General features: G+C 39.7%; 1 protein-coding gene across 8 annotated transcripts; it reads right to left on the reverse strand.

Moving 5' to 3' along the window:
• Positions 1–838: 838 nt before the first annotated feature.
• Positions 839–23653, reverse strand: PER3 (period circadian regulator 3). Of its 8 annotated transcripts, none has more exons than XR_007629807.1 (21): positions 23195–23653; positions 21955–22106; positions 21252–21367; positions 20212–20413; positions 19127–19175; positions 17346–17488; positions 16929–17007; positions 16089–16195; positions 15702–15858; positions 14641–14746; positions 14148–14273; positions 13500–13626; positions 12354–12498; positions 11583–11710; positions 10942–11145; positions 10069–10320; positions 8833–9569; positions 7564–7729; positions 6833–7013; positions 6055–6222; positions 839–4523 (listed from the first exon to the last, which is right to left on the reverse strand). XR_007629807.1 is itself a non-coding variant. In XM_050322356.1 (21 exons), exons 1-21 carry the CDS (start codon positions 23371–23373, stop codon positions 4422–4424), a joined length of 3588 nt encoding a protein of 1195 aa, XP_050178313.1. In that variant the 5' UTR covers positions 23374–23653; the 3' UTR covers positions 839–4421. The 8 variants fall into 8 exon arrangements, 4 of the variants coding, with proteins under 4 accessions (XP_050178313.1, XP_050178312.1, XP_050178311.1 ...); XM_050322356.1 differs by having other exon boundaries at positions 6055–6205; positions 10942–11124; XM_050322355.1 differs by having other exon boundaries at positions 6055–6205; positions 10069–10317.
• Between the last annotated feature and the right edge of the window lie 135 nt (positions 23654–23788).

The raw sequence follows: 23788 nt of genomic DNA on the forward strand, positions 1-23788 counted from the left end.
ATTCACTCTTATTCTTCTATTCACTCTTATTTTTCGGACCAAAAATAGCTTGATGATTTGACTCACATTTTTAAGTATGCTTAGAATGACCAAATCACCCTTTAAAAAGAAAAATCAATAAACCATCAGCAATGATATATCTAATGACATATCTTCAAGATGCCTGCGTTTCAAGCAACTGCATCACTTACCTTACCAGAAACACCTTCAGTTACATGCTCATCTAAGATTACTTCTTCTACCAACTTCAGTACAATGCTACATCTTTTGTCCTGTACCTTGTACTCCCTGCAGTGACTTTGCCTTTCTCCTGCAGGCTTCTTTAAGCACTGTTGATCACATCTCTCTGTTAGGTCCCTTAAAGCAGAAAGGGATGAGCAAATTGTTTCTCTGCAACTAGGTAAGAACTTCACTGCTCTGTAAGATATACCCATGAATTAAACCTGCTATTTTTTTTGTACTTCCTCCAGAACAAAAATTTCTCAATAAGATTAGCAGAGGCAGAACCTTTAAATCCTGCATGCCAAATCCTGAAAGTTTACAAATCCCGATACAATATTTCACATTCAAAAGGTGCTTGCCCTTCTTTGTAGAATATAATTAGAAAGGAAAGAATATGTCCTGGAGTGGCCAGGGTAGAGTGTAAATGAAAAAAATCAAACAACTATAAAACCCCTCAACAAAACAGCACAAGTGGCCACTACATGACCGTTTTCACTGTACCCACAACCCAATGTCCACTGTACCCCAACCTATGTACAATCAGAATGTAATATTTCCTTAAAAATCTATTTTCTACAAATTACCGAGAAAAAAAGTAAACACACATTTGAAACAATTCTTTGCAGCACATTTTTCAGTTTTATTTATAAAATCAGATGCTCCTTTAAAGTGTACAGTTAAAATCACAACTTTAAATTCAACCACTGTTGAATATTATTTCAATAGAATACCCCTACCAACTGATGTAAAAATTGTGATTTAAAACTCTATTCAGCTGGAAGATAAACTTACCAACACGACTCATTCAGCAAATATTTACCACACTGTAAAAATACACAAGGGTCCCTTCTGTTCATAGCAATACCATGAAAATATTCGCATATCAACTCATCTTTTAAAACATAATTCTGTATTTGTGAATACAACAAAAAAAAATTGCCAGCAAAATCCACCAGGGGTTTCTAAACTGCTGATGCCCCCACAGGGGGTAGTAACTGCATCAGTACTGTCCTTGCATATTTTTCTTTTCATCACCAAAAAAATGACCTTCCAAGCAGCTCTAAACTGTCCTCAACATTTTGCCAGGCAAAACAAAGTCACAGGAACAAAATAACATGGCTGAAACACTTGCTTCACTGGTCTTTCAGATTGGAACTGCAACTCACTTTGACCACTCCAGCACACCAAAAAGACTAAAGATTAGTAAAACCTGAAGTAAAAACTACCAGTCTTGATAAGGCATTCACCTCTTCATTCCTCTTATATTCTTCTCCGAAATCAAAATTTTCTCCATAACCCAGGTCTAATGTAGCCCCATACAAGAGATCCTGCTCCTAAGACTTAGCCAGGATTACAAACTCTGAATTCAAAGTCCTAGCCACATGCATTTTCATTATATACAGCCAGAGGGTATATGGCACTCGCAGCACTTCAAAAACTCTCTGGGCTTTCTGATGCTCGATAATTCTACTGGGCACACACAAATTCACAGTCATAGGGGTACAAGAAGGTTTAACACCTCCAAACAAGAAACCCATGTAGTATCATCAACTTTCTACATAGAGCTCAGAATCTTGACCTCTTGTAGCAAAACCAGTACGGGATACAGCAAGTGAAGATTCACAGATTTTACTCCTGGATTTCATATAAACTGGGGGTATGTACCTGCACAAGTCCTTTGTCTCTCTGCCTCTTTTTATAAGAAGTCATCTTTTTGACATGTTTACAGACCTATGGATGAAAAGCATTATTCAAGTGTTGGGTATATATTACCATTCTCCTAAACTAAGTCCCACTGTTTTACAAAATGGATGACATGTCTGCCGGCTAAGACATTGCAAATCATCTCATTTTCACACTTGGGAAATAAACAGTGAAAACAATGTACACAAAAGAGTTGGCTATTATCTTTTCTTCTGGCTTAGGGCTCAAAACTATTTTGAAGGAGACAGCTGTCCTTACCTGAAGTATTCAAATTAATCTATTTCACTACATCTCAAAATACATTAAAGCAATCATTTTAATTTAAGCACAGATAACTAGAATAGCTTCTAGTGTATAAGTCTGATTTGATGGATAAATTATTTAAGAAGATTCCCAATCAAGAAAAAACCTTTACACAAAGCATCTTATTACATGCTTTAGAGCGAGTATTTTAGGCAGTGTGATTATTAAGCAGAATACCATATTTGGAAAATGCTCTAAAAGGACTAGGAAAGGTGTAACATAAGCTGCTATATGTAAACACCTACTGAAGTTTCTTATTTTAAGACATGTTTGAACACAAGCAGTACTGAGGATGTGTGGACCTCTGCTGATTTACAACACAAGAAAAAAACAAGTTTAAGTGGAAAAAGCTGAAAGACAAAGAAACGCAGTTTAAGAATAAGTAGAAACCAAGGGGTATAAACAGAGCAGGCAAACATACTGTAAAAAAAAATTAAAAAAAATCAATAGAACACTGCCTGAGTCAAATTAGCCTTGAAAACTTCGAGTTGTGCAAAAATAACTTTCCTTAAAATAAAATTTAATAAGAAAGATTGTCACAAAGGATTGATTTTTAAAAGTAACAGAAACCTTCAGATAAATAGTTTTCCTTCAATGACCTGCAGGTCACAGTATTTTTAACTCAACAACCTGAAGTTCACTAGTAACTACAACTAGAGAAATGAAAATACTTCACAAAGTAGGAAGGGAAGAATTACCCAGAAAAAAAAGGATAATAATGTGTTACATTCTAAAATTCTGTTGAGAAGGCTAAGGTGATTAATAACACCACACGGAAAATCCGATTACATCCAGCTTTTGACAAACAAAGGAGAAATCAGACAAAATCTGCAGGATTGTAGTGTCTGAAGAGCACTTTGAGACATCCATGAGAACAAGTCCTTTCATGTACTGAAAGTGGTTACCACGTTCTGAACATCAAATTCACATTATGCACAAACTCCTTTTTCATCCATGGACTTAAACTGCCATGACTCCATTATAAAGAGAGAGGTTAAAACTTGTACAGGAAGTCAAAAGTGCTAAGAAATAATGAATATGTGGTTTGATGTTCAAGTTCAGCTCCACAACATGTGACTTTTCACAAAAGCAGAAGAAACGAACCTCATACTCTTTTTGGTTTTGGCATCATCACAACAAAAGCAAAACAGAGAAACTGCTTAAAATTTCCTATTTGCTACGTCTGTATTCAACTCAACCCCTCTAAATCAACAACAAAAACATTAAGATACAAAAACACCTTCCAGAGCACTAGCAACATAAAAGATTGCATATAACTACTTTAATTGATAACTACTTGCCTTGATAGAGAAGACTTTCCCCCTTGTCTGTTTTTAAAAAGCAGATCCTGTAGAAAGAAATAACTACTACATTGATATTTCTGGGTTTGGTTTTTTTTTTTTTTTTTTGGCTGCTCTATGTAGTTTAATCTCTAGTGGATTTTCAAACCAGTTACCCTCAATTAATTTTACATACCTGTGTCAATAAACACAACTTTAAAATCAAAAGCTGTGAAACAACTTGGCTCCAAAACACTCATCACAATAAACACAGGGAAAATCTTTGCTTCTTTTCTCTTCAGTTTATTTTTTTCCAATGGGCACAAGCTGGCAAAAGGCATTTGATGCAGAATAACCTGGTCAATTTCAACTGCTCTTTAAAAAGCCTACTGAATTCTCAGCTACAGTGATTTCAGAACCTCAGAGTATTAGGATCTTCAGTTTAGACTTATAAATATTGAACAAAAATGAAGAGTGCTCTGCTGTAGCTTGGTTTCAATGTATCCACCTTGCCTGGAGAGTAAATGTGTTCTGATCAGTTAGGTTCATTACCATAGGTTCTTAAACACTGCATCTTTTCAGACTCTTACTTGCCAAGTTCAAAAAACCAAACACCCAAACCAAAAAATCTTTGTATTTTGCTCATCACTGAGCAGTTAAAGGTTAGAAACATATTCCATTCTGTGTCAAGTCTATGAGGTCAGAAAGTGAAATTGTTCTCCCAGTGAAAGATTGTCTTCAGAGTCATGTCTGGATCAGAAGGGTAATGGAGGAAGATTAAGTTTCATATGTGTGACTGCTCATGTTGGTAAGAGATGGCCATGTAGATTCACTGCTAGTGTGGAGCAAAGCCAGAGGAAAAGAAAATGGGAATGACACCGAGCAGTTTTACTGACATAGGTGCTGATGCCCTCAGTGTTGCAGGAGTGGAGGTGGTTTTCCCTTGTTTTCCATATTGCCATCAGCCAGTACAGCCTCACAACTTGCTTCCCTGTTGTCACATGTAACACAGCCCTTTAAAAAGGAACAAGAAACAGTAATTTAAATTCTTCTTTTTATGAGTCTATTTCAAAGGGTCAAATTCTCAATGCTGAAACCTCTCACCAGTGGGCTGAAATCTCTCTAAAAGAAGAGATTACAGAGATGTCTTATTGTCAGAAGCAGACACACCTGCAACTTACCTTGTCTCAGAGATTAATTCTTTGGTTACTGGAAAATACAGTTTTACCTTTGAGATGAAAAGGCATGTGGCTTCCTTGAAGACCTTATCATTCAGCTTTATAAGCAAGCTCCTCATTCAAGATTTGAACTGCAGCCCGAACAGCAACAATACTGAACAACACAAAAGGCTGAAACACCCAAGTATATTGATAGACCAGACTGTTCTGGGTTTTGAGAAATAGTACAATATTGAAATACAGCATCAAAACAGAAATCCTACATTTCATTGTACTGTCAGAAGCCTGGCTGTATTCACAAAATCACAATCTGCATTCGAAATATGAGCTACTGCTTAGGAACAGTTTCAGGACCTTAGATAGAAAATACTGATATTTGCATAGCAATACATCTTGTAACATTTGAGACGTAAACATTCAACAGAATTTTCTACAAGATCGCTGGACATCATTTTGCCATCTGAATCAAACACAATGTCCTAACCACAACAGGACACATGATTTCTATCAACAAGGTATTAGGATAACAAAGACTAATTTTCCAGTCTTCTTCCAGAGTCAAGGACTTATATGTCTCAGTTTTTTTCCTCTAAGAACAAATACCACACATTTGACAATTGCCAACATTTGACAATCCTAGAACTCCACATCTGACAATCCTAGCACATACAGCATGCAGTGCTCCAAGAGACATGAGACTTTTGTGCTGCCCAAGTACATGAATGTAGCCCACTCTTCCTTGGAATTTTCTATACAACTCAACATTGAAGTGCTAAGCCTTTGTGGCACTAGATCTGCCTTGCTCTTCTCCACAGCACCTGGGAGTACTCTAAACTCATGAGGACACTCAGAAACAGTTTAGCCCAAGAATTATACCAGCTAAAGTAATCAAGCATAAGATACCACCTACAAAAAACCAGCTATTTTTGTGTTTCTTACTATAGACTTGAACCTCCTCTGTGACTACGAGCATTTTGCAGCTTGCTGAACACACTTTCTCCAGTCTTCACTGATATCCCAGCACTGCATGCTATTCATAACAATCAATTTTATAAGAGCAGAAGTCCTAACATGAACAGAAAAACCATCTCTAGATGTCTTACATGAGATCATGCCACTATTCCCATTTATCCAACACCGTGACTGAAAGAACTTTTCTACAGATAGTTCCTATGCAGAATTTGCATATCTTGAAAACAAAAAAATACAATGGCAAGACCTGAATGCTGGCATTTCTCAGGGTACTCGAGCTCATTTCCTGCTTATACTGACATTCATGACCCCAGCACTCTACAATGACCCTGGTCAGAAATGCCTTGGCTGGCCAAGGCAGAAATGAGCTGACAAGTCCTTTCCCACCTGCTCACCTGGGTGCTGATTTGCAGCGGGACAGTCTGGGTACGGATCCACGTATGCACCTCTGCAAGCTCCTGCTTTTGCCCATCTGTAAACCAAGGCTGCTGCTTTCGCATGACTGCCAGCTTCTCCAGATCCTGCTTTAAAACTTCCTCTTTAATTCTGCAGGTAACAGACACCTGTGAACAAAGCTGTGCTACATGAAGCAAGGCAGGCACTGACCATAACTACATCGTGAGAATCTCTTCATCACTATCTATGGCTGAAGTCTAGACAGCATCAGCTGTTAAAAGGGAACTGTACTTTGTACTTTATCTGCTTTGTAAGGCTCCTTTAACACTGGTCTAACCGTCAGTGTTTTGTTTGTTGCTGTTTTTGTTAGAAGTTTTTGTGTGTTTGGTATGGGTTTTTTTAGTCTTCTTTTATGGCTTTATGTGACTTTTTTTTTAATGTGGAATCTCACTACAAATTAGAGATAAGCTATTTGCAAGCAACTTGCAAATAACCTGTATTGTTACCCCTTTATGCAATTTAAAGGACAGGACAATAACCAATCCCATTAACACTTCAGCAAAAACATCACACGTTCCCTTATTTTAACTGAGAGGGTAAAATGGGGAAAAAGTAGACAAAAGTAAATAACCAGAGCCTAAATGGCACAGAAGTAAACTAACACACCTTCTTGAAGTTTCATTGGTATGCATGCTGTTTCCATGGTACATCATTTTAATTTTAAAGTTCTATGCACAATTCCCAAGTACATGTGAGAAACTGTTCATGTTTTCCAACCTGTTTGGCATTTGGTAATTCATTAGAACTCGCTCAGGTGTATGATCCATCATCACCCAGGCTGACTCATGTTTCGATTTATAAGCTGTCCCTTTTTCTTCTGCTTCCTGATTTCTCTCTTCTTTGGAAGTTTCAGAAGAACAATTACCGGCAAAATACTTTCTGCTTTTCCCACTACCTGCTGAGAATGACCACGAAAAAGAATAAATGCAAATCCCTGAAAAATCCCACTAATTCATCACAAAAAGTAACACACCACCAATGTATTCTTGCGAGTTAGTTCTGCAATACAAACACAGGTACTCCCAGATGACTGCTCTAGAAATTACTACCTATTGAGAAATCAAGGATAAAGTGCATTTTTTAAGTTATTCAAGATCCTCAAGGCTCTATTCAGTCTTCTCAAAATTAATTGGCTTAATTCCTCTGCTTCTGAGAGGTCCTGCTCTAGATAGGTTTACCTTTACTCAAATAAGATGTAAACCAGTATCTAATGCAGAGAAAACTGATAATGAGTAAAATGACAGAGTGACTTGCAAGTTAAAGGAATAGCTTCTTAGATTCACATTTCCAGCTACAGTGACTGAAACAAACTTGGCTTCAAATGCTGGAAGCTGGTGAAAAGTAAAGGTTATAGATCCTCTTACAGGAACTTCCCATTCCCATTACAGTGCCTTATTATTTATTACATGTTAGCAAGCCATCTAACACCAAATATCTAACTTCCCTACCTGTGCCACAACCAGAAGACTCATTGAAGCTAGAGCCTAAAGAACCAGACAAAGCTGATCCACTGCCTGATGCTGCTGCACCTGAACCCAACTGGGAGTCCTCGTATAGACTGTGGTCAGGAAATTCATGAGAAGCACTGTTATCACTATCTTCTGGATCATTATCCTGGAGATAAAAAGCAAAACCAACATATCCATCGAAGTTATATTTCAGTTTGCAAAAGGAAAGTCATGCATTTACTGAAATTGTTACGCGTTGACCAAGTTCTCCTATCAATTCAACAGGTTTGGAGTTTCTAGTTCTGAAAATGAATGGCGGTCTAGAAGTCAGGCTAACACTCCTCATGGGTGAAAAATCAACAAGCCTCTATTCTTGTTTACTGGTTTCGGCTATAGATCCTTCCCCACTTTGTCAAGATATTGTGCTGTTGTATAAAGTTAACATTTTCCGCTGACAAGAGAGAAGCAGTCAGTTCCCTTCACATCCTGTTAGATGGCATGAAGCAGCCACACACATCAAGCAATGGTGCACTACAGGGAAAATGAGAGTCTTCCCCTGATTCACTATGTGAAGCAACTGCTTCAGCAGCTAAAGGTACATCAACTCCCAGGACCCTACCCTGCAGTTTCAGCTGATCCAGCCCTTCCAGCCCAATCTGGATTCAGGAGCCAACATTTTTTTCCTTGCCTGCAGAGCTCAGATTCCTGCCTCTGAGTTTACCGCGGAAGTTGGAGAGGCCTTTTCTATGCCCATGTATGGAAACCGACCCACACGGATCCCTGTTCTTCGTTCATTAGCTGCATCCCTGGGAGACAGAGGGAGTAATTAGAAGAGTATCTTCCCTTTGTTTTGGTTCTCCACAAAGACTGTGGGACCGGGTGAAAAAGGATGCAAATTGCGCAGCACTAACCAAGTTCCACATGCATAAAAGCCCCGAACCCAAAATTCTAGCTGACAGTTCCATTGAAAAGGCTGCTGCCAAAATGCTGAGCAGAAGCAGCTTATGGCAGCCTAGACCAGAAGATCTTATACTTCTGTCATTTACTAAGTGCCAACACTGTACTGGTACAAGTTCCCGTAAGTGCAAGTATAAACTGCTTTTTCTGCCTCCTGTGCTATTTGTGTCCCGCAGCCTACATAGCACAGCCAAAAGAAAAAGCAGCTGACAAAATCTGTGTCCCTGAAACACAGATTATCACCACAGGTTTTGGTGGCAGAACACTGTGAAAATCAGTTTCTCCTCTACATTAAAAATTTGTGTTACTTACACATTTATCTTCTGTATGTGGTTTAACATCAGCACTAATGGAAAGTTCCATGGGCTTTGGCAGCTCTTCTTGAAGCAAATTCAGCTGAAGTGGGGAGCTGCTCCGTGAGCTGCTCAGCAGGAGGGCCTGGTCACACTGGCCCTCTTGCTGGTCCTCCCTGGAAGTGTGAAAAGAGGCTGGAAAGGACTGATCCACCGAGTGTGGTGCTAGTGGTGATGGTGCACAAGGAGGGGGGGCTGGAGGTAGTGCAGTGCATGGATATGAAGAGGGGGGATAAACGCACTGAGGGTTAGGAAGAAAGACATTTTGAGGCATCTGAACATACGTGGGGAAACTCTGAAAAAATACAGCCATAAATGTGCCTATGTTTGGGGGATAAAGGGCTGGGCATGACTGTGCTTCACAGCGTAGTTGTGATGATGACAAGGACTCAGGTTGTAATGAGTGAAGGGCAAGTTCCTCTCCTGTAGAAGAGGCCGGACAACTAGAGAGTGGATCCAAATAGACAGGAAACCCCACAGGAGAATGGACATTCAAACTGGAGGAGCTCAGAGAGGACACTTCTGAGGGAGAGAACAACTGTTTCTGAATTGCTCTCTTCTCACATGGAAGGTTATTTCTATTTTTACTAGAAGACTGGCTATCTGAGGAATGTCTCTGAGGTTTCTGGCGCTTGAATTGTCCATGTCTGCCTTTTTTACAGCTAGCTGGGCTCATCTGCTTTGAAGGGGAATCTCCTAAGAAGAAAGAAAAATAGACACATTTACTGAATGACAGACCTAGGGGAAAAAAAAAAAAAAAGAGAAAACCACAAACACACAGATAATTGAGTATGGCTTATTCAGAGAGCTGACCATCCTCTGGATAATTCTTCCATAAATTAGTGATGGATTTGCTGATGTATCTACAATATCTTCCTTCATGTCATCAACTTTCTTATCAATCACTTCGGCTTATCCCAATCAGATCTTTTACATTCTTTCAAGGAGAGGCAATAAATGGGGATTTGCAAGGTTTATTGCAACAACTATCTGCTTTGTGAAAGATAGTAAGATCCAAGATGGAGCAGACCTCCTATGTGGGTAATACTGCTGCCAAACTCTGCAGTTCAAAGTGTTCTGTTTGCAGACACAGTAAGACACTCACTAAATCATACAAAGGAGAACCAGGCTCCATGGCTAGCTTGCTTTTTTTAAGTCACCTAGCAAGTCTTGACTTCTCAAAGCTACTGCCTACCTTGGCCACAGGAATGTCTGTTGTTACTTCTGCTTCTTTGTTGAAAGTAAGTCCTAAATGGAGAAAGCAAGATCCTCTGTCGGAATTTGTCAACATAGTTCTGTTCCTCCTTTTGAGTGTGGGCTGACAACGTCTCTTTTGTTAGCCCAACTGGCTTTAAGTCCTCAGGCAACATAGAAGGACTCTGAGCATTTACAGGAGGCAGTTCAATTTGTTCACTTCCAACAGCAGTATCCTCCATTGTAGTCACTTCTTTGAAGAGGGAAAAAATACAAATCACTCTTTGCTCTGGCCTTCTGGTGTCAACTCCCACAACACCCAAAGGGCTACACAGAAAACAATCTCATCTGAGCTACCAAGCAGATACAGGCTGCAGAGGCAGCAGGAGGAAACACCCTTTATACTCAAATACAGTTACATTAACATCAATTGAGCAAATTATTTTGCATGGTCTGGAAAACTCAAATTCCCTTTGAGGTTATTATAGGCAGTTCTTTCTTCATATTTTCTTAGTACAATAGCAGCTAAATACTGATTTTTACGCTTCTTTCTGCATGAAAATGAAGTAACACTGGCCCATAAATAATGTTTTAATTCTCAATGGTCAAAAGCACATTGTTGTGTTTGAGGTATATGTGATGAAATTCAAGGGGAAAGGAAATAGTGCAGTCTGCTAAAACTGCACTACTAAAATACTCAGGCTCAAGCTTTCTTCACAGTGTCCCAAGAAGTACCTCAATATTTCAGAATTCACATTCAGCCGAATGTATCTTAAATGAACGCAACTTTTTCACAGTGTACTTCTGTCTGGAAACACTGTGTAAATTCAAGAATCAGTGAGTCAAGTCAGTGTTTTGCAAGTGTGAACAGTACCTGATTCAGGGTGTGGGACATGCACTATAGTGCTGCTGTAGCTGCACTGGCTGGTGGCAGACACCACACTTGGAGCCTTGTTGGACAGGGTCAGGTCTGCCAGAGGAGCTCCCACCATGCCTGCAGTTCTCTGGTCTTTCAAGGCCTCTTCCAGACCAGCAGATATTGGAGTGTGGGACTTAACTGCTGACAACATAGCAGCATCTATTGGTAAACGACAAAGTTTCTACATGGAATTTCATTCCAAGCACTATGCTCCCAATTCATCAAGTCTGACTGGTTCAGAAATAACCAGTAACTATGCAGACTATTAAATAAGACAGTCTTCTATACAACAAAATAATCACATGCCAGTGTATATTAAATGTGGCATAAAATGAGTGAGCAACAGAAGGTTCATTCAACAACAACAAACAATACTTCTTCTGAAACATTCTATGTTCAAAGACTTAACATTGTAGCTTACGCTTAACTGTAAGATTTAGGCAAGGTAAGGAAATATTTACCACACACCTAAAATGTCGTTAGCAGCACAGCAATTTAAAAAGTGGACATAAACCTTGGAACCCGTAACAATTGACACATAAAAATTAAATCAGTTGTTGCGGTTCTATTACGATTGTCAGTACACTTTGTGTTACCTTCCAGTGACTGGACTTCCTGCTCACTTTTCTGGACTTGTTTGTCATCTTCTGAAGATGATGATGATGTATTTGCAGAAGATTTACATTTCCTTTTCAATGCTGGAATACTGCAGCTCTCTAGATATCTGAAATGAAAGCATATCACAGGAAGCTCTCCCTACTTTATGGGTTTTTTTCCATTAGGAGATACAAACATTTGAATAATCCAAACTGGAGATCCAGAGGTTGTTAGCTAGTATTTTAAATTCATTGCAGGAAGTTCTGGACATGTATCTGCTTTCCAAGGAGTATTTTAAATAAAATCTATCACTTTTTGAGGGGAAAAAAAAAGAAAGGAAAAAAAAAAAGAAAAAAGATTACATTATCCACTGGGTTAAAAATGCAGACATTCTATAAATTGTATCAACTTTCTGTTTTATATGGATGTTCTCAGAGGATGTAATGAGAAGACACTGACGTATATTACACCCATCAAAATTCACCTAAGTTCCTGTTGCACCAATAGTGAAATTAGCAGTAGACAAACATCAATAAATAGTTGCATACAGAATCTTAAGTCCTAAATTCTTCCTTACTGTGTAAATCAGGTTGGGTAATCCATCCCAATGCTCAGTCAGAGAGGGAGAAAACTTTACAAACAATCCCAGATTCATCTCACAACTCAAAATCCAGACAGTTTTAAGACTAATACAAGATGCTTGGATATTTACCTTCCACCAAATAATCTTAAATTTATATCACTAAAATTGTTTCACAGTTGCTTCATACCTGATGATACTATCGACACAATTGATCTGCTGATAGGAAGGAATATGCGGAGTCTTCTTTGGATCATCATAAAATGTGTTGCCTGTTTTTTCTGTGCTATCACTTCTCAATGTCTGAAGGAAACAGGAAGTAGTGTGCCTCTTCCCTAGAATACAGGAAACCTTAAAGATTTCTTTAAGGGCATCTAAACACTACTCTCATCAAGACACACACAGAGTTAGATAGATAGATAGATAGATAGATAGATAGATAGACACACACATATGCATTTAGTCTGTGATACATACATACAATACAAGGATATATGGCCTATGACAGCACAGCTCTCATTACTAAGTTATTCTGCATTTTCAACTCAATTTATATGTTTTGAGGTAGGAGAAGGAGAAGGGGAACCTATGCCTGAAATAAACCAAAACCCCACACACCGCCTTGAACATCCACTAGAACAACTAGCAAACACAAAGAAAACAGCACATAGAAAATGCCTGCTTTTAAATTGTAAACAAAGTTGCAATTAATACTACTCTTCTTTCTTATCAACTTTGATAATACAGTTCTCTAGGACAACACCAGCAGTTAATGGTAACTTTATTAGTGAGTATCATAGTGGAAAATGTTTTAATACGGATTTCTATGATATTTGATGAAGCATCCAGGTTTCTCCATACATTTGCACTAGGTACTAACTGAAAATAATGTGCATTAGGATAATATTAAGCACTCAGTAACCAAACCCCTATTTCAGCAAGAAGTGAGGTAGTATTGTCCAACCTATGATTGTTTCGAAGAGTCCACATTAAGTAATTAAGGGAAGCTTCCACAGTACTTGCTACTAGCACATGTACATTTTCACCAGAAAATGTTAAAATAAATAAAAAAGTCTATTAACCTAGAGACAGATACGTTCCTCCATATCTCAAGAAGGAGTTAAAAAATTATTGCATCTGCTGCGGTTTCTTTAAGGGGTGTCTTTGGAGGCTTTTTTGCTTGTTTGGGTTTTAAACAAAACAAACCTCTTCCCACATTTAAGACATGCCAAAGTGCTATCTGGAGTTCTTCAGCATCACACCAGCTAGCCAAACTCAGGGTTACAGATCTACAGGAGTTCACGTTATCTTACGGAACGTAACTACATTAACTTACCTCCTAGCACTTCTGAGCTCACAGCCTGTTCATTTCCATTCTGTGGCTTGCTCCTTGATGCAATATACAGCTGCTGTCCCAGATTCTTTATTCGGTTGACATCTGCACAAACTTGTTGCAATGTCATCTTGAGATACGTGAAAAATGTGAAGTAAGAATAATATGAGTACAAAGAGGCCACAGGAGTTGACGTGAGTTCTTGTATTCTTCAAATTGAAAGTGAGTGGACTGTCAGCCTAAGCCTAATATCTGTTGGTATTTGTAAATTTAATGAATCCAATTATCATGGTTAATTTAAGTAAATTACCTATGACAAAGCTGAAACAGGCTCAGCATTTGAATATTTCAATACAGATGACAAGCCTTGAGAGTGGGAGTAAGCTGATGACTTACCCAGGAGCCTCACAAGGAAATTAGGTAATTGCAATGCTTGTTTTAGGACAGCCACTGTTTTCTATAGTAGCCAGCAAAATTAAGAGCAAAACCCAAAAGCCAGCACTCTGTAACTGACCAATTTAGCTTGAATATAGCTGTGTTCTTCCTACTTCAGTAAAATTCACGATGAGAAGTGCATACGGGAGTAAACATTTTAATTTCTAAAAGTGCATTTTTACTACTCTGCAGGTAGCGACACATTTATACACTTACTGGTTCCTGTATTTCCTCTGCACAATTCCCATTGGAGTCACTTGAAGAAGCTATGCTGATATAGTGCTCATAAGAGCCACTGCTTCCAAGGCTTCCATAACCACTGGAAACATTGCTGTGAACTGGCTGTATGAGGGGGAAAGATAGTAATTAAAAGTTCATGCTTTTAGAGAACAAACTGAAGGAAACAACATGCTTTACAACACAGAACTTCAAGTAAACACAGAAAATCAAGTGAAAAATCCGTATTTGTCTGGGCTCTACCATGTGCTTAGGAAGAATTCTCTACCATACTTCAAACTGTTTCAGAAGGCAGATTTATCTTTCAACACACAAACTTGTCAGAACTTTTTTTTGTAATGAGGTGGGCCTGTCTCCATTCAGAACTTTCCTTTTAGACCTTCTAAAAGACCATCCTCAAAGTAGCCTGCTAAGCAGACTCAAGTTTCTTTAGCCTTTCATTCAGAAGGCCATCCAGTTTCATCTTCTTTACCTGCAGAAGCAGTTTGTAAATTTGTCCTTGCAATTCTCTTATCTCTTTCTCCACACTGCTCGTTTCTTTACTTCTTGCAGCAAAGACATCTTCATTCAGAGGGCTTCTGGAGAGAGCCAACAATATTTCACTGTTCATTTTAAAATTCAATGAAGAAAAGGTAGCTATAAACAGTTAGAACAGATTCTTCATTTTATTATCATTATTTTAACTGCTTCGCTGAACCAACACAAAGGGATGTCATCTGTCCCAACAGCTGTTCTGCTGGGGTAGTGGGGCAGTGCTATGAGAGCAGGTGAGCTCCAGGGAAGCCAGAAGACCAGCAGAGACACAAGTTATAAGGTTGACAAGCATCTACCCTTCTGTCTCCTTCACTCAGAAGACAAATTCACACCCCATAAAATCCTGAATTAAAGATCACTTTGAAAAGTCAGAAGGCCATCCCAAAAAGCCATTTCCTATAAGAGAAACCAGGTACGAAGAAGACAGTCATATTTTCAAATCTCTTGGAAACTAAAGAAACACCTGCAAAATTAACTTGCACATTCAACACTAATTGCATTTTTAAAGACACCACTTTGGTAAATGTTTACCAAATTCCAGATCTGGTACCAGATTCTGCATCAAGTAAATGTTCTAGAAGGAAACATGCCAGATGATCAATGCATTGAGTTTTTCTGGGTGAGTCAATCATGAATTTTAAGTAATTATTTGTTAAAGTGACCTACTTTTATGTTGCTTTTTAGCTTTTACTCATCTAAAACTGATATTTTGATTTAGACATGTCCATTGTCATAGTATTTGGACATCAAGCATATGAAAAAAACATGCTAAAAAAAAAAAGTTAGCTTTTGCCTTTTAGTTCGAAGCAATTAACTTATTTTCATACTTAATAAACAAGACTAATGTTGTTCTGAAGGAATGGGCTAAAGACAGATACTAAGTAGTTATCACATTTGCAAGAGCAACATTATGTCTCTAGTTCAGTACTTAAGACTTTTTTGTTTTGCTGAGTAATCAATGAAAAGGACTTTAATAGATCAATGCTACAACTGACTTACGTCCGGACTTTGTGTCGGCCAATGATGAACACTACTTTCCTGCTCCAAGGATTCACAAAACTGGACCAGCTGGTATCCAGTATAACATAATCCCCATTTTGAGTACAGAATCTAATAGGTAAATGTTCAAAAGGGGGTTGGCCAGCAAATTTCAGTACTGAAAAAAATACAATGAAGAAACAAGGTTTAGTTTACATTATGACACAGTAGTGCAAGCACAAACACTAATGACTGAGGTCCTTAAAACTTTGTGATTCAATATGCTTTAATCTCAAACTGATTGCACTAAATTTTTGTCTAGACTGCAGATAAGTCACATGTCAAGCAATGCGATAAGGAAAGAATTGTAAAACCCATAGAAATTCCTCTAAAAGCAACTGTACTTACTTTTCCGGTGAATAGTAATCATCAAAGGACGATCTTCTGGGTGCAAATACATCAGTATGGATGTTCCAATTAAATCTTGGGGTAAGTAACCCAACAAAGGCACTGCTCTGAAACCCGAACACATTATCACAGGTTATAATATAGTTTTGAGTACTTACATCCTTAACTCTTTGCTTGTCAGTGAAGTGCCCATGCATGATCTACAATGGAATGAACTAAGGCTACAGAACATTTTCCAACCTAATAATCCTCCACTGCAGTACAGACACGTAAATACCAATGACAAACACTTCCGTGCCTAAAGATCTAACAGATATTCACATATGCAGGCAGTCTCGTGCTTGTCTACATGCAAGAAAAAAAAATGGGATCTTGAAAAAAAAAGAAGTCACAGGCAAAATGGGAGTAAGAAATCTGACAGGCACAGTGCAAGATGTATTGTAAAAACAGTCTTATGGCTTTGCAGGAGACACCTTCAGTCTGGCCAAATTTATTTGACCAAGCTCAGTCCAGCCGTGTCACCACTCTGATCCCCAGAGCTTGGCATTATGCACGTTTTCCACTGTGGGTGCTATCACAGCTCTTCATTACCCTGGGTAATGAAAACTGGCTGTGGTTCTGTTCAATATGCATGTTAAGACAAGAAAGGAGATTACACAGAGTGCAAGATGTTTTCCATGAGTGGACTAACACGAAACTGTTTTGTTTAATTAACTATTGCCAATTGCATAGTTCAACTTATAGTTCAACATATCTTTACTTGGGTCTCTAGCTGCGTCAAGGGATTTTTTCCTACCTCTCCATGCACACCTCACAGGTCTTAAGACTCAAATCTCTCACCTGTCATCTATGTCCAGAAAAACACATCCAGGGGTGTGAGTGGTGGTGAAGATTCTTTTATCCATAGGAATTCGAGGAGCTAATAAAAACAAAATATGCGCTAAGACAGAAAATCTAGGCATTACTTTTGCTCATGATAGAGATTTACTGGCTCCTGAACTTTTTGATTGTTCACTGCTTTCTGACCAATTCATAGAAACGTTACAGATTTTTACATGCTACAGACTTCTCTCCAAAATAAAAATAACGAGGAAAGGTGAAATGCTTTGGGGCTTGGCAAAGGCAGCAGAGATGCTCTGGATTCACATGCATGCACACACAAGCTGCAAGTTACACAGGTGAGACTACCCAAGCACAAGTTCTACACAAAGGAAGTAGGCTTTCATATACTGCATTCACTGGAATCTCCTGACTTGCCTTCATATCCGGAGTGAATTTTCTCAGCCAAAGCTAAGCAGCAGGACTCTGCATCCACATGGACAGAAGTACACACATGGACTAAGTATGGGGTGATTCGGAAGGGGTAACAACGTGTTTCTTGCTCTTGATCTTTACCACCCCTGAGGAAAAGTAAAAGGGATTCACACACACTGCTTTCGAGACTCACATATTTTGTGTCAGGGCTGAGAGCCCTGCATGGAGAAGTTATGCTGAGCACACAGACCCAGATAATCAGGTCCTATACACACTCTCTTGTGATTCAGCAATACTGATCTCTCTCCGCTCAAAATCAAGTAGGTGTTTTGCCTCCAATGCTTGCACTCAGAGGTTGTCTAGAAATACTCTTCCTCTAATGGTTGAAGGTTACCTTCTAATTTTCAGTCCAAAAGTATTCACAAGAACTACTCACTTGGTTTTGTGCTCTCATTCAAGATAAACAGTTCTTTTTCTGTTTGTTGTTTATTCTGTACCACTCTTACAGGAAAAAAAAAAATCTGACTCACTCAAGTTTTGATTCACAGACCTACATAAGTAAGGCTCCTCCAGCCTTGTTGTTGTTGACTGCCCTCCATGAGAATCTGTCTTCCTAGACCATGGGGAACAGTAGCAGCACGCAACATTGTAGAGGAGATCTTAACCATGGCTTTGCAACAGCTGCATTAGCGATTGCCCCTTTCTATTCCAAGTGTTATAAAATTGCAGTATCTTACCCAGTTCTGACAGAAAGAATTGAGACAAATTTTCGGAGATTATTCCTTACACTAAAAGTTACTTTCTTATTCCACACCTAGTTTTGTAAAATGATTCCAGAGAGAAGCTAGTGTAATAAAACCTACTTCTAACACCCCTGCCTTTGGGAAAACAAAAGATACAAATGGAAATTCGATACAGCAGAAATTTAACTAACAAAAAAATATTTTCTTACTTAAGCCTAAGGTGTGCCTGTGAAAAAATATTTTTATTCATGATGCTGACATAATCAAATGATCTGTTATGTAAGGGAAGTAGAGGCAGATGTCTTAAGAAAATATGAAGAAAAACTATTGTCAAATGTTTACAAACAGTTCCCCCAATTCAACATTGCTATCTGTCCTGCTGTATTTATTCCAGGTGCCCTTACACAATTCAAGATACAAATGATTTTAGAGCTCAGGTTTTTGCAACACATATGAATGAATCAATGATCACCTGAAAGATGGAGTAAGTGTTATATCTGCTCAGAAGCAAACAGTTCTTACTAAAAATCAAGACCTGAGTCTGGAACAGAACTGCACTGAAGATTAAAGGCCAATTTCAGGTTTTTTCTTCTTTTAGCTCTTAGATTAGTGAGGTACAAAGCAACAAACAGCATCCCTAGTGACAGCAAGTAGTATCTCAGGAGTCAGGTCTCACATTGGGACTCAGGCGACTGAGTTTCTGCTAATGCTTCCATCACAAACTCTCAAGTAATCTTAACCAAAACAATCTTTGCCTCCACCCTCAAACAAGATCATTCTTCTCCTGCATGACAGTACAGAAATAAACTGACAGATCCAAAAGAAAACTATATGAGCAAGTCTCTTCTATCCCCGTGTAAGTTTAAGAATCACTCTGGGAAGATATTCAAAGTGTCCTACTGGATGCCAATATTAAACAGAACAAATCCACTTTGTAATGGAGTTTCATGAGCTCACACTGGTCAGCTGTAAAAATAGAACAGTTTCTACCTAGTATGGTACCCTTCGTAAGCCTTCACGAAACTGTAATAGTGTACTTACCTGATCCTGCAGAAAAAGGATTTCACCTGGGCATATTCATACAGAGAAGCTAATAAAAAGAAGACATTTGAAAGTATCAGTTGATATGCTCAAAAAGGTCACACCTATCAGAACTACTTTAAATTCTGCATTCTCCAGACTTTCTGAGCAAGACTGAAGTCTTACGACCTACTCTTCATTAGCTACTGAATTAGGTGCTCAACAGTCTTCTCCCACCTCAAACGTTATCTCTCTTCTCCCACCCACTCACTCTTAGGGAAGTGGTTGGCCTGAAACTAAACTCAGAGGAAATGTGTATGACCTAAAAAAAATATCCTTTCTCCAGTGCATCACTAGGAAAAGCAAAGTTGACATTTACTGGCTTTATGAGCCATGTAACAAAAACTATATACAGGCAAGAACAACTCGATTGGGGTGCCTCTGCTCTGCTGGGTAAGCACGTGACTGGCTGCCAAGTTGTGGAATCCCTGGCACGTTAGCATTTGCAACCTCCAGATGTCTCACCATCCTTTGACAGCAAGGACTTTGGATTTCTCAGATCTGATGCCAGAACAGCCTCAGAACAACCCATGTCTAGGTGGGCAAAAGACACGCCCTTGGAACGCAAGCTACGTTTAAATTAAATTGCTCACAAATAACACATGACTCAAAAGTCAAAGTTTAGACACATCCAGCACTAAATAACAAGTCAGCTTAAAACTTGGTTTTGGTGAGCTATATTCACAGCAGGAAGCAAGTGGGCCATAAAGACAAAGCACCTAAGCAACCATGAGGTATAGATTAAACAACTTCAAACTCACAATTAGACTTTTAGTTTCTTTTAAACAGCAGCAGTATTTGGAATGAGTATGATGGTACATGAAACAATGAAGTATCTGTCTTTTACTTACCCCAAGTAAGAGTTAAGCCTCTAGGAGACTAGCAAGAACTAATCCCACAGCTACTCCAGTTTTTAAAGTGGAAAGGAAACAAGTGTTGCTGATGTATACTGCTAGTATAAGTATTTAAAATGAACTACTATTCTATCCTCATTCTGTAAAGACAGAAAGACACACAGAGTATTTAAAAGCATTGCCAAGTCCCACCTGTTTCACTTTCCATGTTCCAAAGCGGCAGGTGAGAGTGATCAGTGTGTGTGTAGAACACACTCACATCCTGAGGGACAAGCAACTCTACAAACCGGGAAGACTCCAACACTTTCTTCTTGTAGTTTAGGATAGATGCTGCCTGCTCAGAAATATGCACTATGCGTCCAGAAAGCAAAGAAAATACAGCCACAAATGTGTCCTGGAAAACAAATGTTAAAGGCAATCGTCCCCCCAAACATGGTAGTGATAAAAAGCAAACCAACCCCCAAACAAACAACCAACCCCAAACCATGATATACCACAACCTCAGGATGAGGTTCAAAAATGTGCTAATTTAGCACCCAATTAAAGTAGCGTGTAAACTACTACACTCTCCAATGCCATAACAGCATACTCAAGATTTACAAATGGTAGTAAAACTGCAGTACCAAAAGTGAAACCAGTGATGCTTGTCTTTGCCCAGAATGACTGGTTATCACTTCACGCACTTCTCCCCAAATTTCAGAGGGTTCACTACAATTCCACATAGAAAAATACTCAGAGCTTTTCAAACAGCAAGCATTTGAAATACTTCTGATACAGCATCTAGCAGTACTGAATTTCAAAAAGAAATTATTTCTTCAAAATAGAGCCAGAAAGCATGACACATATTGCAAAATAAGAAAAAAAAATTAAATCCAGAGTACAAACAGAAAAAAAAGCCCCTCACAACTCTAAACTTGATTGGTTGTGAAAACTTTTTGCTGTCTCAAGAGACTACTACACTGTAAATGAATTCTCAAAGAGCTATCTGTTGCTTTAAAAAAAAAAAAAAAACACAAGAAAAATTAGTATTTCTTCACTCATTATCATTGGGTACCTAGAGACAGCACAGATAAGAAGTAGTCTTGATCTAACTTTAAAAACTTTAAAGCCTGTCAGGCTAAAAATTAAAGGCCTTTCAGTTTTACACATTCTATTTCCACAGAGTGATGTAAGGAGACTAAATAGAGTGAAATGGGAAGTGATGAACTCCTTGAGTGTGCCTGAATTCTTACAGTGTTTTTTGGAGTGTGTTCAGATGCAACTGCCACCAGCTCTTCTATGCTGTATGTCACCACATCGGTCTGAAACACTCTTCGGTCATTCAGAGCCTGGAAAAAGTCATTGTTTGCTAATTGAAAAAAAAAACAAACAGAAAAGCAAAACAAACACAAGACAGTCAGTAAGGAGACTACTTTGAAAGTATTTCTTACAGCCCTTGTACTTTTGTCATCTTTTTGGTGAAGTCCAAGGTGAGATGAGGAAGGTCTGTGTAGTGACAAAGGGAAAAGGAATACTGGTTATACTACTGGAGTGACCTAGTTATATTACAGAAAACAAGCACGAAGAAGTAGAAAGGACAGAACATGATAGCAAAAGAACAATTTTAGCTACCTAGTTCTAGGTTGAAAAACACAAACTATCCAGTAACTTTGTAAAGTGGAATGGGAATGATGTTTTTTCAATATACATAGAAAGGTACTAGTAGGCACCTATTAGCTATGGGACTCTGAAGAAAAGAGAAGCAGTAGACGGTATTTCAGTAGAAAAGATAACATGATTGTTTAACAAAAAAAACCAAGAAAAACCCCACAGTGCTTCAGAAAGTCAATTGTTAGCAAGGTAAGTAGAATGCATTCTTTTGTTTTAATGCTATTTGCTGTCAGATACATCTATTCAAACCACGCTGCTGTTCTTCCAGATTTTCTCCACACATACCTTGGACCTGCTGAACACACTGTAAGGCGTAGTTGAGAGCACTGATAGTGCTGGGCTTGCTGGAATTCCTTTTCTCTTCAGGCAAACACCTTTTCATTTCTTGGATCATCATCATCAGATCTCTGTGAGACTGCCTCCAATTCAGCTGCTCACTGTAAAACAGAGGTTAAACTTTACCAGAGAATTCTGGTACAGAAGCTTTCTCTTCTATCACTGAATTAAAATTATTCACTAAATAAACATTTTATGGGATTGGTTGCAGCGTCACACAATATCCAGAAATGTCCTAATGCTCCTTCACTAAATTTCCTGTTGTATTTTTCTCACTTCTTTGCTACTTGAACTGTTCTCCTCTACCTTCCTTGATTCCAACTCCAATATGTCATGGCTGGCAAAGTCCCTTCAAAACCATTCTGCTTCTTAAGATGCTGAGCAACTAAAAATTAGCTGATGTTTAGATTTTGTAAATCTCACTAGTATTAAAATCATTAATAGATGCTGATTCTTGATCTCTGTAAGTTTTTACAGCCTTGAAGTCTGCATCTGATTATAAGCACCTCCGGGAATCATGAGGTTCTCAAAATACACCTGATGCAAAGATTTCATTCCTCACATGACTTCAGAGTCTTCATTATACTTTTGAGTTGTTGGCTTCAACAGCTGCAGAACTGTTAAAAGGCAAAATCTCCCCCTTCTTACATTTGCTTATTTCTTTGATTAAAAAATAAGCAGGCCATATCCTCAAATGAGATTCTAATCCTATAGATGGGATATGAACACGATTGTTTTTAATAACTTTTGTCCATTTGAGGTTATTAGTATCACACTCTTATTATATAAACCATTACATACGTTCAAGTATTTCGTGTTAATAAGCCAGTTCAATGTTTCATAAATTACAGATCTTAAACTTTTTCACGAGTTAAAAGAAATTACCACCTCACTGAATTTCTGAACTTCCAGGAAGCATATTATTTCAGTAATTTCTGCTTTGGTACTGCCAATTACGGTCTTAACATACACACACAAGCTACCAAAGGGTCACTGCCGTGTATGGCTCAGCCGATCTCCGACCCAGGCACATCTCAAGGAGCCGCGCAGCAGCAGCAGGCTCAGCTCCTCTCCACACGCCGCGGCCTGTGCCCCCAGCACTGCTCGGGGTCCTCCCCGAGCAGCCCCCACGGGTCACGGCCGCGCCGGGTGTCCGGCACCCGCCCGCCCCCGCCGGCTGCCCGGTTACCTGTTGGCTTTGACGGCGGCCGAGCCGCCGCTGGACTCGGGGCTGTGGAGCTCCGTCCCGCCGGGGCCAGTTCCCGCACACGCCGTACACCGAGGGCCCGCCGCCGGCTCCCGCCCGGTCCCCGGGCACTGACCGGCGCCGTGCTCCGCGCTGCCCCCTCGGCGTTCGCCCGCGTCCATCTCGGCTCCCCGGAGAGCCACAGCGCGGGGGCATCGGCCGTCACGACCCCTCGGCACAGCCAGACCCTTGGCCCGTGGTGCTGGCCCCGGTGCTGTAGGGAGAACACGCGACGCCCCAGGAGACAGCGGCAGGAGTGGTGTTCCCCCTCCTCCCCCCGCCAAGCAGAGCGGGCACCGGGGCCGGTTCTGCGCTCCCGCGCTGCTCTCTGGCGCGCACTCCCTCAGCTCGCCGCTCGGGTGGATTCCTCACAGAAGACCCCGCCTGATCCCGGGTGGCCTCCGTTTCGTCTTCCCGCCCCTCCGAGCCCCCCCCCCAAGGCCGCGCCTGTCCCGCCAAGCCCGGGCTGTTCCCGCTCCGGGCCGGGAGCGCCCTCAGCGGCCGCGCCCCCGTCCCGCGCGATTACGTAACGCGGCG

This window comes from Myiozetetes cayanensis, unplaced genomic scaffold (genome assembly GCF_022539395.1).
Source record: "Myiozetetes cayanensis isolate MyiCay16 unplaced genomic scaffold, myiCay2020 scf28, whole genome shotgun sequence".
Lineage (NCBI taxonomy): Eukaryota > Metazoa > Chordata > Aves > Passeriformes > Tyrannidae > Myiozetetes > Myiozetetes cayanensis.